The following is a 15,282-nucleotide window of genomic DNA, read 5'->3' on the forward strand; positions in this document are numbered from 1 at the left end:
CTTTAAAAGACTGGCACAGTCTTTTAACTTCTGCTTCTTACCTCAATTTTTTTTTATTACTGGTCTGTTTCTCCTTCCCTTTCTTTTCTCTAAGGCCTTGTAGCTCTTTTAATGGCCTCAGGCTTCTCTGTCCCTTATCGTTACTGTTCTTTTGGATGGCTGAATATAAAATGGGAGTTGGGGAGGATCACACATCCACTCTGGAATCCTTGGAGGAGGAGTTATAAAATAACAGAGAATCTTCAGATCTGAAAGAGGTGGGGGTAGAAAAATTAACTCTTTCCGATGTGCAAAAATTTCTCTGCTTGGACATAGTTTATTAGGAGCATATAGAGTTGCTATATCCTAAGTCAAACCAATGGTCTAAATCAGAGATTTGTTGATTAATATCAAAAAGACATACCCCTAATCAAATGGGGACAGTGTAACATTTGCTATAGAGAAATTTATATACAGGGAAGAATTAGGAGAAAGGGAAGCACAATTAAACCAAGGAAAAATATGTATTTAGTTCAGTTTCACACCCTTAATTTGAATGGGGATTGAGAGATATGATATTGGGCAATGGAGTTCATGGATAAGGTTATCTCGGGCAGGAGTGGGCAGAAAGATTTGTGGCATTATGAAAGTTGTTTTTGGAGTTCCTGGCATAAGTGACATTGGCAAAGAGCAAAGTTGCACCTACTTTGCATTTAGGCTCATCTTACCTTTAGATCTGGATTGCATGACATGCTGAGCCCTGGCTTGGCCAAACCTTGCATGACACCAGAATTTGGACTAGAATCATATAATGGTTAAGGCAGAGTGGCTTGTGGAAAGTTGGGTTGTTGGGTTACTTTAATCATAGCTCTGTGACCAGATTTCTGACCAGATTTGGGGATGGGTAATATTAACCTAAGATTATCTTAACCTTTTCAGTCTCTGGACACAAGGATAGGAGTCAGGAGTGGCTGCAGAATGAAGCTGTTCCAGCCATAGCATCTTTCTTGCTCCATTTATTATTATTATTGTTGGTCACACAGTCAGCCAGATGTTTAGACTGGATTTGGCATTTCTATCCACCTATGGAGTTCTTCCCAAGGACCTGGGATAGGCAAACGTTGTTTGATGGTGTTAAAGGTACCGTCACAGGATGTAAGCTGTTCCAAGTAAAGCTGCCTTTCGCAGTTGACTGATGGTGATGGTGATGATGATGATTATATTGCAGACAAGGGTGTAGAGTCTTAGCCTGCTCTGCATGGTGACTATGACCTCAGTTGGATTGCTGGAGATCAACCAACAAACTGGCTGATCAGATTTAGCTTCAGCATATCATAAACATACACTCTTGGAGTTCTGGGTATGCTCTGATATTTCTTACACATATAGCTCACTGCTGCAAATTTTGCTGGAGGAGAAAGCTTTCATGGCTGTGCTGTATTAATAAATTTAGATTTAATCAGCAATAGTTGGTGCTGAAGGCAGGTTCTGCAGCAATTTTAATCGCCTGTTATGAGTTCTGGTGTATGTGTGTGTGTGAGAGAGATAATTAGGCAAAGCCTTAGCCAACTGGCACTTGATTTCTTATCCTGCTCAAATGAAGGTCTTCTGTGTGATAAAAATCATATGGGGACTTGAACATTAGTCATAACATATTTTATCTACTTTCACTTGTGTGTTTCTAGATCAAATTTGCTCAGCTTTCAGAGTGATCTCAGGTAGTATGGATTAGGCTGCAGGTGCTAGTTTATGTCAAAAAAGGAAAATAATATTTCTGACCAATTACTTTTGAAAGGCTCTTTGTTCTAGGGTATTACTAATGTGAAGCAAGTTTATTGGCATCTTTAAAATCTTGCCCTTTAAGCTTATTTTCAGATATAGGCATTTAACAATTTGTTTCAGTGAAATGAATAGATTTTAGCAAAGCATTGTAGAAGGATGAGGGGATCCTTCTGCCCTGGGGAAAGATTTCATCTAATTATATGTAACAGTGCATTATCAAGATGATACGTTCCAGTGAAATTACCTATGTATTATTGGTGACTGCTCAAGCATACTTGTGATGTGCTGGTAGCTTTATACTCTGCCAGTGAGTAGGTACCTGCCATGCATTTAAATTACAAATGAAGCTTCCCAGAAGATAGGTAAGTATCCAGAAGTTGGCTTCTAATGTGGATTCTTCACTTCTGGATCATTGTAGGGGTTTACCATAGGAAATACAGTAAAATCTTTCATATATAGGGATACTTCTTCCAACATTTCTAGGAGGCTGCTGCCTGTGTGAAAGAAATGTCACAAAGGTATTTATGCATTCCTGTGGACATCCTAAACATTTCTTTGTGTTGTTTAAATCAAGTGATTAAAGTTTGCAATTGTTCTTTAGGGAGCTATTGCTAAAATTGATCTGTAGGTTCTAGGACTTCTAGAGAAGCAACATCTTACCCAACTTGGGTATTCTTCAGATGCTTTGGACTTCAACTACTATAATTTCCAACAAATTTGGTGAACATCAAGTTGAGGAAAGCTGATTTAATATCTTAACTATCTATTGTCTTTATCTTACCTTGGTACAATTGTCCTTTGATCTTAGAGGGCTGTCATGCTCCTGCTTAATTGGGAGATCACTTATTTTATTACTGAATTATCGAAAAAGCAATTGGTTATTTAACCTTGGAGGTGCATTAGGGCTAGAAGCCATCTCTTAGTTTTGCTTTGGCCTTCTCAATGATGTGTACACATTTCCACATTTTTTCTCTTTATTTCTATACAGTCTACAAACCTGTGTTTGCTTTAAAGCTGTAATTATTATTGTGAATCTGATGTTTAGTTTTTGACTGAAGCTCACCATTTTAATAGCACTTCAAGAATATTCTAAAATCATACATTTAAAGCAAAATAAAATGAAAACCAGCTCAGTGACACATGCTGGTGCTCTCCTTGTCAATCCCCCTCCTTTCCTCCATCTAATGGGGGATTCATTTACCCAGGACTAATTGTTAGAAGAACAGACCATTCTGCCAGGTCAGAAACCATCTTGTGATTCTATTCACCCATCTTCCTCTCCTGGATTCTAAGATGAGATTTGAAGTGACAAATTCTGTACCAGGTACTAGAGGTCATGAGTGACCCTGTTACTCATTGGAATATCTTTATGCCTGATTTTTACTGCATTTGCTAATTAAAAATGTTGTCGGTAGTAAGACTTTTCTGTCCAGAAAACAGCTAAGCAACGAAACAGCGGGACGTTTTAGTCTTGCGGGTGATTTCCAAATCATTTGTTCATTGGCTTTAGAGTTCAGAAATTCATGATCAAGCAATTCCTAGAACTGATTGCCATAGCTGCTTTAAATCTAGTTTTTTCCCCATTGTAAAGTAGTCCTGGTGCTGCTTTCTGATATGGTGAAAATCCTATGAGGAAGGAAGTGTTAATACAAATCAAGCATATCTCAAGAGGAAATGGTACTTTTGAATTCTTTAATACTGTTTTTCAGAGTCAGCCACTTGGAAGAGTAGTATTACTTCTGTCTCTCGATCACATGCACTTCCCCAAACTCCTGGCCTCTTAAGTAATATTTCTCTATGTGACCCTCCTCCATTACCCTAGTTAGTGTGTCAGAGAGCAGGATTAAAATAGATTCACAGGAGCTGTTTTTAGAACCTCTTCTGGGTGTTGGGCACAACAATTTTTGTTTCTGCTTTTACTAGTTCACAGTAACAAGCTGCTTGGCTTTTCTCGATAAACCTGTTTAGAAACACTCTTTTGTTGCCTTTTGGTACATGGACAATTCTAACACATTTATATTTTTGGAGAGAAACTCCAAAAGCAAAAATGGTGAGAATACTCATAATCACAGTGGACTGAATGAATAATTGATTTTTAGTGAAAAATATAAGGTTGGAATCTTTCCAAGCAGTTGTCTTGGAAATTCATAAACAGTGTGTCATATTACTGTCATCTTTAGGAAATCATCTAATGCTTACTATATGTCTGCTTCAAAGGAGTTGATTTGACAGGATGATTATGGATAGGATCTGTGAACAAAAACACTATGTACATTTTTGCAGGGAAGGATTTCTAGTATCCAATGAACTGAGGAATTCAAAACCATACATTTGAGAAATGTCTACAGAGCCTTTTGACTGAAATTGGCCTGGTTCACATGTAATCTGGGTTTATGTATTCTTCTTCCTTGGTATTTGCAGGCTCAATTCAACTGACTTCTTCCTCTCGTACAGTTCATAATTTGTTTTGCAAGAGTGGTGTCTGTATATATGTACATGTGTTGGATTGTTTCTAATAGCAAATAATGATGTGCATTACAGAGGAGAAAACAACCCAGGACTCACATTAGAGTAATACCACTATTAAAATGATCAAAGATGTCAGAGAAAAATAAGTTCTCTAGTTGTCTTTTTTAACGAAAATGTTAATGTTCAAAGGAAGCCAAATGGAGTGGGCAGGGGAGGGAGGCAAAAAAAAAAAAGCATTGAGTGGTCTTAACTACTTGAACTAAGAAGCCACCATGACTTCCTCCTGCCCCCCACCTCCCCTTTTGAAATAGAAAACTTAAATTTGATCAGAGCTGAATTCCAGTACAAACTGTAACACACAAATCTCTATTAAGACAGAGATCTTTATTAAGGTGGGGCTTATATTTTATATAGTGTATTAGAAATAGAAATTTAAGAATTATTAACTTATAATAATAATTCAACCTAGAAATAATGTATGTTCTTTCTGTGTCAATTATGCATGTATTTTATCCTAAATATGTTCCATTCAGTTTTAGAATAAATCTCTGAATTTGTTTTCCAGGGCCATAGAACTATTCACATTTATACTTACATGCAGCTTTTTTGAGCATAACCCATGCTTGTGCAGATTTTGAGCCTAACACTGCAAAATTCAAAGAAGTGTGTCAACTAAAAAATGATCCAGCCTGTTTGGCCTGGGAAGTGCAGATAAAATCAATTGGTGTACAATTTTTCATCCACTCCTAATTAGAAGTCAAATGTGAATATTAGCTAGTTGGTGGAGACCAGCTCCAGGTCCCTTCTATTAAACATTGTTATCTTGTTGGACCAAGGAAGCATGCCTGTTGCTGCCCCTGTCCTTTGAAACAGCATCCCCTCTAAGATATGGATAGCACCCACTCTCCTGGGGTTCCAGAGAGCCCTTAAAGCCCGGGTCTGTTTCCAGGCCTGGGGTTAATGTGCTCAGGGGACACCTGCTAGTCTGGGCTGTCTCATTTTGTATTATGTTTTTAACTGTTCTGTTCTGTCTTGTTCTGTTCTGTTCTATTTGTCTTATTTATACAGCCACCCATCTCACATAGAAATGACTTTGGAGGGCATACAACAATGAAAAAGAATACATAAAAAACAATTACAAGTAAAAATAACTATAAAAGCACACAAAACAGGAGGGGATAATATTAATAAGGGAGCCATCTGCAAATGTGCCTGTACTTCTGCACCTGCTTCTTTGGGTGTTTGAAGAATATCTTCTTAAATGTTTTAAACTGAGTTTTGATATAGCTGTAAGAGAAGAAGTAGTTAACTGAATCTAAGTGTGTGAGATGAAAAGGGAAGAGTTTGCAAAAATAAGGCTTGTTTGCATAGTGCCAAACTGCACAATGCCATCTTGTGCTGCAGATGGGATGATGTATTATTTGATTGGAATGGTAACAATACCAGCCTAACTTTTTCACAGTGTGGCATTGCCAACTTCTGCTCTTGACAGTTAACCCAAGCATTATTAGTGGCTCAGTTATTGTGTGTTTTAATAATTCTGAAACTATTGTAAGTTTTTTGAGGGTAAAGGAAAAATAGGCTCAAACCTCTGTTAAGGTAAATTGTTTTCATTCTAGGTGCAGAACTGACTTGCAGACATGCAGCCTGATAGTGTATAAATCAGGTGAATACTTAGGTGAAAGGTACTGTGAGAACAACTCACATTTGATGAGTCAGCTAGCACTTTTTTGCTTATGTGGAGTCTGAATTTTGAAAAAAATTGCTGTACCAAATTCAGTACAACACATCATTGCAGTTATTTATCTATATGTTCTATATGTGGTCTCTCTACCAGGTTATTTAGCATCTCCTTTTGTCCCTTATCTATATCCATTTTTGCTCTTTCTTCTTCTTGCTCCACAACTTTTCTGATGTTCAATAGACTCCTGTTTCTCCTGTGTAGATATCTCCCTTTCATCTTCACGAAGATCTGCATTCAGTTCAGCTCTGCAGGTGAACTGAATGTGAATTCATGTTGTTTTCATCTGCTGCCTCTTAAAGTCTTTACCACAGATAATCTGGTACTTTCAAAATTTTGCAGAGGCGGCTATATTGTGGCTAAACTATGAACTAGTTTACAAGTCTCAGTTCAAATCTACTATGAATTCACATGCTGGAGAATTGGCATGTCATTTTCATGGACATAGCAAGTGCTTGAGGAACAAATGGGCCATAAAGTTTGAAACTGTGTTTTCAAGGGGAAGGAAGATGGTTAGTTTTGCTGGGATTATTACTTCTAACAGGCATTAGGGATCAGAGTCATTTTGTGGGAGAGAGGAGAAGAATCCTTGGAGGTAAAAATAAATCATAGCGCAAAAATAAGATAGATGAAAGAGAGATTCTAAGGATGAAATAAGTGAAATAAGAAATAAATAAGAAATGACAAATAACACCTAAGGAAAATGTGGATTGAAAGAGAAGATACAAGGAAATGAGTAGGAAAGTCAAGACTATGACTGGTATGGAGTGTGAATAATACATGCTTTTAAGGTCAGGAGGAGCTGTTGTCTACAAGGAGAGGAAGGTGAAAGCACTAGGGATTGCTGCTAAAGGAGAGCTCATGTGGTACAGAGATATGAATATTGGAGTAGAATTTTGGAGACCTGCTTTTAATCTCAATTCAGCTGTAAAACTTTCTATGTACTTGGGGCCAGCCATACTTTTCTTAACTTACTTCACTGGACTTTTAAGAAAAACTGGGGAAGGGAACAGCCAGCTTAAGAGCTATAGAGAAGAGGCAAGGTGTAAACATAATGATTAAAACAATGAGTGAATGCAGAGCTAACATTCCAGAGAGCAGGAAAAACAGTGAAACAGAGTTGTGACCTGAAGTGCAACTGATTTCTGAATTTCTAGTGGTATAAATGATAAGTCCTGTTTTTTCTTTGTTGTAGGTGCTACAGAAATTTTGATTAATTTCTGGAAAGTGCCTATTTCCCTTTGCTTCTGTCTTATACAATAGATATATTTGAGAATCTTCAACCTCACTTTTAGCATTAATGTATTTATATATAATGTTAAACCCAGTGAGCTTTCCTTCTTCTCTGACATGGAATGCAAGGGTTAGATGCTTCCACTCTTGTTTGGTTAAAATATTGTATTAGGCTACTATTTGTTTACCTATAGTGTGTTAAATAAGCCACCAGTGGCTGAGTTCACATGATATACTAAGCTATAAATTGTGGTTTACTAACCACAGTGGCTGAGTTCACATCATGCATGACTTTCTGAACTTTTGGTGTGTTCCCCTTCTCTTTTTGATAACTGAAAAGTCTTCAATGCTTTAGCCGCCTTCTTAAGATGAAGGTACTTATTTGATGTTTGTGTTTTGGGATGGATCAAGCTGTGCACAATTGTCTCACCTTCATTTATGCGGGAAAAAATGGTAATAATGGCAGTTTTATAGAGTTCTTCAAGTCTGAATACTTTTAAAGAAAAGTGTAAATTTGTGGGATTACACCAGGAACATTCTGGAGATGATTGATAATGCTTTGAGAAACAAACCATAACTCTAGTTCTCAGGAGAAACAGTGCTCCTTCAACTTGAATCTCCCCTTACATTTTTTTCTTTAGGTTCCATAGAAGCATGGAAAGCTTCTCTAAGCCTCTTCTAAGCTCTCTGAAACCTTCAGTTTCAATTTGGCCATTCACAAAAGTTATCATCTTTTCTATTGTTAATTAAATAATGTACTCATAATAATTTCTCCTTCTTGCAGCATATGGTATTTGTGACTTCTTGGTTTCTCCCAACAGCCTCCCAAGAGCAGCTCTCTCTTTCTTGCCAGATTACTGTTTCTTAAATAACTGTCACAGAACAGGATCTTTTGTCTATAGATACCCATATCTATATATCATATATATACATGAGGAGTGGCAACTAAATTTGTAGCCTCCTTCAAGCATCATTCCCTCTTACTCTTGTTTGCTTTAATGAAACCTATGCAAGTTTAACCAAACTTTCTTTCTATCTTATGGATATGTGAAGCTCCTTTCTTGGTATATGCAAACTGATTCACTTCATGAGTAAGGTTTATCTTAATTTTCCAATCAATGTGTGTCTGTATAAAAGAACCACCTAATTCAGCCCTCCCCCAACTTTTCTTCTACAGCAGCATTTGGTCATGCTGGCTGGGATTGATATAAGTTATAAAGTAATATGAAGTCACAAGGATGGGGGGAAAGAAGGCAATAGTTCTATTTTATGTTTTACCTCAGCACCTGGGAAATATGTCCTCTGGATACTAAAGTTTTGTTTTGTTAAAAATTAGTCTTACATCACACATCCATTAATTTTACTAAACCTTTTTTGAACGCTACCCTGTAGCAGAAATCCAATACATGTTAAGGGACTAACTTCTTTCTTTTGCATTACCTGTCCTCATCCATGTGAATCTGAGTAATATAAGGACATTATTTTCCCACTCTTTATTATTTTGTAAACATTTCTTTGATTTTGGTATCTCCCCTGCCCCATTTGAAAAAAGGTGCTTCAAAAATTCTTAGATTTCTTAATAGGAAAGGCATTTCAATTATAGATCCCTTTGAGGAACCCTTTCTTATACTGAGGACTGCATTCTTTTGGAAGTATTCTATAAAAGGCTGCATATCAATTGTGATGGGGCATAAGAGCTTGGCAATTCATTGAACCTATTCTTTTTAGGGAATAACCTAAATAACTTTCCCTAACTGTGAAATTCATTATTTATTTATTTATTTTTCACATTTATATATGCTGCCCATCTCACTATACAAGTGGCTCTAGATGACATACAAGTGACTCTGGTATGGCTAGTGGCAAAGGATTGTAGGAAGTGTACTGCAAAACAAGACTTCTGGAGGGCACCAGGTTGAGGAAAGCTGTTTCACAATCCTAGGCTGTAATAGGTGCAGCTCCAAGGACCTCCTCCTCTTTGATTGTCACTAGCTACTTCAGTCCCAGCTAATGTTGCTTCTGTCTTGTCTTAGATTAACCTGAGCAAAGTAGGTGAATACTGGTGGAGTGCCATTTTGGAAGGCGAAGAACAGATTGACATTGATAAAATCAATAAGGAGCGTTCTATGGCCACAGTGGATGAAGAAGAGCATGCAGTGCTGGACAGACTGTCTTTTGATTATCATCAGAAGCTTCAAGGCAAGCCCCAGAGCCATGAGATGGTATGTTTTATAAAACTCCACTGTCCTTTGTTAAAGTGGTAAAATAATTATGGTTTGCTGACTGTTCCTTGCTGTTCTTGGTGATGGTTCTTTTCTTTTTTTTAAACATGCTTAATATTGGGTATTAACATTCTAGGTTTTTTTAGCTGAACTGCTAAATAAAAGGGATGCTTGGTGGTGTTCTTTCTCAAAGAGCTATTAGAGGGTAAATTCAGTCTGCAGCTCTTTGTGTGAACTATGTAGAAGATGCCAGGATGTATCTAGCCTCCACCCTGCAAACCAGCTGAATTCAGAATGTATTTACTTTTGTAAATACAATAAGACCTTCTGTATGAACTAAAAATCTTTTCATCTTGATTAATTAAAAAATGGAAACCAGTGTTTAAAAAACAACAACCTGTAAATTTAGAAACACTCCTGAACATAACATACAGATAAAAAAATACAAAACAAATCAGAAGCATTACATTTCCTACACAACACAACCATATTATACTTAGCATTAAATACCCGCTTCAAATGAAGAGATACAACCACCTCTACGTTTTAATCTAAACAGTGATTACTCTTAATACTTTATTGAAACAGTTGAATAAATCATGGTTTAAAGATGGCATTGAAGTTGAAATAAGTTCGCAAATCTGGTGAACTTAAACAACTGTTCCACAAATGCAGGCTGGCAAGAAATAAGGACAGTGTGAACTTAGAAAGAGGCTGCATACAGAGCAAAGACTGATTGCTTTTGCTTCCTGTAATCAAGGTCTGTATAGATACAGGATCTCTTTAGACATATATGTATGATTTCTCGCATAAAACATTGATGATACTGTAAACCAAGATCTCATTCATATTATATGCCCAAAGTAACATCATGTTCTGTTGGAACTTCATCCTAAACCATGATTTATTGGGATGGGAATAAACTTTGTCTTTTCCTTGTCTCCTTTATGCTCTGCTCTTCCTGGTGTAGCTGCAAATTCATACCCAGATGTTTTTGTTTCCATTAACTGTGGCTTGCTGTATTGGCCAATCTGTACTATTGAACTTCCGGCCATGATTTATGAAACTGTTGCCATCAACTATTAAGAATAATCACAGTTTAGAATTGAAGGGGGAGGAATAAATTGTCTATACCAACCTGCACTTTCTAAACTTATTGGAGCTGCAGCTTCCAAAATTCCCAACCATCATGATCAAAACCATCTTCAAAGTATTGTCCCATTCTAGCTGAAAATTCTGGGAAATGCAGCCTCCAGTGTCTGGAGGGTTCCAGGTAGGGAAAGTTGCACTAAACCATTGAAAGCTCTTGAGCATCTCACCAGATAGAAGGCTGAATGAATGAGTTTGGTAGTGATATTCATGGCTCTTACCCATCAGAATAAACTATGGGCTGAATGCAGCCTGAGCCATTCTTAGTTTCCTTGAATATTTTAAATATCTGGCTGTGATGTGCTGAAAATGACCGACCAATCGTTTAAACAGTGGGCCGCCCTCACGAGAGTAATTCATCTAGTAAGCTTTTGTATCTCGCCCAGCCCCCTCACGCCTCTGCCCTGCTTTCAGAAAGTCCATGAGATGCTGAAGAAGGGCTGGGATGCCGAAGGCTCTCCATTCCGAGGGCAGAAGTTTGACCCCTCCATGTTCAACATCTCTCCGGGGGCTGTGCATTTTTGATGGCAGAAAGTGAGGAGGGGAACATCGCCTTTGTCCTTGGATGAACCTGATGCTACTGCCAGACTCTTCCATCCGGTGACATCAAAGGGTTCCTTTTGTCCCTGCTTGTTCTTTGGGCTTGTTTATAAAATGACAGACTGTTAAAATGGTTGGCATGTGTGGGCTTGGTTTTGGGGAGGGGGCAGAGAGAACTGAAGTGTGAATGTGGGTGTAAGTCCTTTCCTCCAGCGCCAGGTTGGTGCTTTTGATATTTATGTGGGGGAAGCCTAGCAAAAGCAGCATTACGTACTGTGTCACCACGGCAACCAGCAGCTGCTGGTAGCATTTCCTCTTCTCCTTAATGGATTCATTTGTTGCTGGGGGGGGGGGGAGGAGAGGTTGGTTGAAGGTATTCCTCCTCCCCTTTTCAGAAATAGATGCAGCTGGATGAAATGGTGACAGCTTCTCTCTAGCTTCCTTGAAACCACCTTCTGCGTGTGTGTCTCCCTGTACCAGCTTTAGGGAAACCGAACTCCTCATGGCATTGGGCAGCGACAGCCCTCTCTAAGCCCTGACAATCTGCAATCAGCGTCATTTGAGCACGATCTAAATTGTTGGGTTTGGTCCTTGAGTCCCAAGGAGTGGGAGGCGAACTTTGAAGGCTCAGGCAAGTCCCTGAAAAGGAGCCAGCGCAGAAGGTGACACTCGCTCCAGCGTTTCTGTGATGGTCCGCGAAGCCCAGCCATAAGAGAACCCAGCACCAGAGTTCCTCATGCTGTGGTTTTGCTTGTTCGTTTCCTTTTGTTTTTGTGATTCAGTGATTTAATGCTCAGAAAACTGCAGGGTTTTCTCTCTCTCTCTCTCTCTCTCTCTCTCTCTCGTTCTCTCTCTCTCTCTCTCTGTTATTTTGGTTTTACCCAAATGCTCTTGCCAGGAAGCTTTCTGAGCTCATGCCCCCATTTTCCTCATTTCCCCACCTATGATTATATGAAGTGTATAATTGTATTTTATGCATTTCTGGGATTTTTATCAACAGGAGATGGGGGTAATCAGGACCCTCCGGCAGAGATTTTAAGAACCCTTTTTGTGCATAACAAAATTAGCCTCCCCTCCCCCAGCTGCTATTTGCCCCAGAAAGAAAATTGTGATTAAGGCCAATAGTAATTTTCTTCCTAGGGCAAAGCAATTTCCATATGTGCGTATGCATGTGGCCGTTGTGATTACCTTCTCTAGCTCTTTTTATTATATATATATATATATAGAGAGAGAGAGAGAGAGAGAGAGAGAGAGAGAGAAACAAGGAAAAGTTGTGAAATGCAATCTCACATTTTTCTGGTGATCTAGTTGGCTTCTTAAAGGCATCCAATTTTAATTTTCTTTGAATCCAGGCTAGCAGCTTTGAGGAGGCAAAGGCAACTGCTCCTGAGAAGGACTGTTGTACTCTAGCTGGGCAAGCTAGATCCTCCCCACACTTGTGGCACTATATAAGAACTCTCTTGGTATAAATGGGGTAAGTAATAAGAAATAGCTATACGCAAAAAGGGAAATGAAGAGATGGCACATTTCCATGTGTCCATTTATAACAAAAGGTCCAACCCTGTCAAGATATTAAAAAACACATTTTAGGTATCTATAAACAGGGTACTCAGAAACTAACTGATCTCTTATACCGAAGAAGGGGTCTGTGATAGAACACACACTGCTTGCCCTGAGGGAATTATAATTTTGACAACAAGGCCGTCAAATCACTGTAGAGTCTAATTTCACTGAGGAGGTATCCTTCCAGAAGGTGTTCCACCCTGTGACAGCTGGGCACAGAATTGACAAAAAGACCTGCTTATTCAGAGGTGATCTTTTCATCTTCCAGCAAGCTGAAAGCAAATTGAAGAATTACTTCCAATATAGGACATAAGCTGGTTCCTTACTACTGCAACTGACTTGTTCATGACTGATCAGTAGGAGAGAAAATAGAATGAAGAAGTCATGTAAGAAACAGAAAACAGCATATAATGTCGAAGAATATGGCTCTAGAGAACTTTGTTTGACTTGGAAACATGTTGGTTGTTACCTGCATCATTTTAGACTATGACTGAGTGAAATGTTGGGCTGCACAAAATATCCTATTAAAATGTAAGACTGGCTTAGAGGCAAATGCATTCACTAGTCTCTCTGTGAGTAGGTTGCCTAATGAGCCATCCGTGGTTTGATTAGCAAAACTTAGCATGACATGCCACTGCAGGATTCTAGAAAGAAATGGGAGAACATAGCCATGGTTTATTTTTAGTTTGTTGACCGTATTGTTCCTGAATTCTTCCAGGCAGATGAAACCAGGGTCGGCTTGTTGGCCATACCTGCTGGAGGGCAGAGACAATGAGCTGTTGAACCAACTCTTATGGCTTACAGGGATGTGCAAAAGTTGAATCACCCTATAGTTGAAGTGGAGAGAATACTGGTCCTTGGATTACTCCAATTTTCATAGTTGGGGAAGCACCTCATCCCTTTTTTGAGAAATATAATTAACTGTTCTCAATCACAGAAGGCTGTCCACAACGTGAGTTTTGGGAAATGCCCTAGACAAGAGTTCAATCCATTCAGAACAGAGAGAGTGCTGTGGCCATTGTGGCAAGATAGTACCCAAGAACCATTAGCTTGGCATAGAGCAGCCATTCTGTTACATGCTTTCTGGCATATTACATGCCCCCGGGGCAGCAGCTGCAGTGCCACAAAAGCAGCGACTGAAGCAGGCAAACGTTCAGCTGTGATGTGATGGGCAGGGCTGGAATTCCAGTCCCATACACGCAAAGCGAGGGCTCCTTTGATGTGGGCCTGCACTTGCTTCAGAAGATGGTGGCATCAGCTGCCACTGGAAACAGATCATGCAGTTTGTTCAGTAGGAGCCGTTCCTGCACAATCCAGTTTCTGAGGAAAGGACGGCAGTATGTTGGCTGTAGAAAATAGGCCCGGGCAATCTTGCACTCTGGATTTTTAAATATTTTTTCTCCTGCAAGAGACAAGCGCCTAACATTATAGCCATTCTCTGCTAAGGGGTGGGTGTTACGTATGCCATCTATTGTATGCCATAGCCCTTTTATGTTTTCTGGATGCACAGATGAGTGCCTGTGTCCCGAACAGCATGTTGTGTTAGACCAGCTTCCTTTAAGCATTCAGCCTCTAATAAAGTATAGTAACAGTATTTTATTATTCTAATGTCTAATCTTTTTCCATAAAGGAAAAGAGCTAAAGAGTTGAGGACTCAACTGCCAGTAAGTGCTTCTCTGTTTTACATAATTTATTATTTCTAAAGCACCTAAAATCAACCAGGCAAGGGCTCTGAGGTTTGTCTAAAGTGCTGTGGGTGGTTCCTAGGAGCACATTGTTCTGAAGAACTTCCCTAGACCTGCTACCGACTTGTATTTTGTCCCCTGTCCACCCACACATTCATTGTTGAAAAAGGCACTGGGTCTTAGAAATACATTTGTGGGCATTTCTGAGTTTGAGTTTCTGTACAAATGAAGCGCTTCTCGTTCCAGTGTGTTTGAGGGTGGTTTTCTTAACAAACCTCAAGTAAGATAATTCAAAAGGGGGGTGGTTCTCTGTAGGAGAAATGCACCCTCTATTTTCTAGAAGTAAAAGAGCCTGGGCTCAGTTCACTAGATAAAGCAGTCCAGTGGTTTGGTTAAGTTTCCAGCTCAGAAAAAACCCAGGAGTTAGATGATCATTTTGGTGAGTCTATATAATGGCTGTTAACAGAAAGTAAATTATAAACCTTTTCCAAAAATAGCTTGTCCCCATATAGGGTTGTTGCAGCACATTTTGACAAAACAGGAATGGAAAAGAACATGCCAAAAAACTCAGTAACAATACCAACTTGATTTTAGTCCTACAAGTATTCTGGGAAGCAGATAGTACAACGTATTTATCATTATTGTCCCACAGAATACAGTGGGGCAAAAAAGTATTTAGTCAGCCACCAATTGTGCAAGTTCTCCCACTTAAAAAGATGAGAGAGGCCTGTAATTTCCATCATAGGTATACCTCAACTATGAGAGACAAAATGGGGAAAAAAATCCAGAAAATCACATTGTCTGATTTTTAAAGAATTTATTTGCAAATCATGGTGGAAAATAAGTATTTGGTCACCTACAAACAAGCAAGATGTCTGGCTCTCACAGACCTGTAACTACTTCTTTAAGAGGCTCCTCT

General features: G+C 38.9%; 1 protein-coding gene across 1 annotated transcript in view; it reads left to right on the forward strand.

The window, feature by feature from the left end:
• The window catches only part of NUDCD3 (NudC domain containing 3), a 43,701-nt gene extending 28,908 nt beyond the window's left edge, over window positions 1-14,793 (forward strand). Inside the window, exons 5-6 of the mRNA XM_007420036.3 lie at window positions 9,238-9,426; window positions 10,990-14,793. Coding sequence (XP_007420098.2) covers window positions 9,238-9,426; window positions 10,990-11,100 — 300 coding nt within the window. The 3' untranslated portion in view covers window positions 11,101-14,793. The remainder of the gene's footprint in view (window positions 1-9,237; window positions 9,427-10,989) is intronic.
• Window positions 14,794-15,282: the final 489 nt, after the last annotated feature.

This window comes from Python bivittatus, unplaced genomic scaffold (genome assembly GCF_059951505.1).
Source record: "Python bivittatus isolate LINGU-HERP-01145 unplaced genomic scaffold, Pbiv_v1 ctg000320_np1212, whole genome shotgun sequence".
Taxonomy (NCBI): Eukaryota; Metazoa; Chordata; class Lepidosauria; order Squamata; family Pythonidae; genus Python; species Python bivittatus.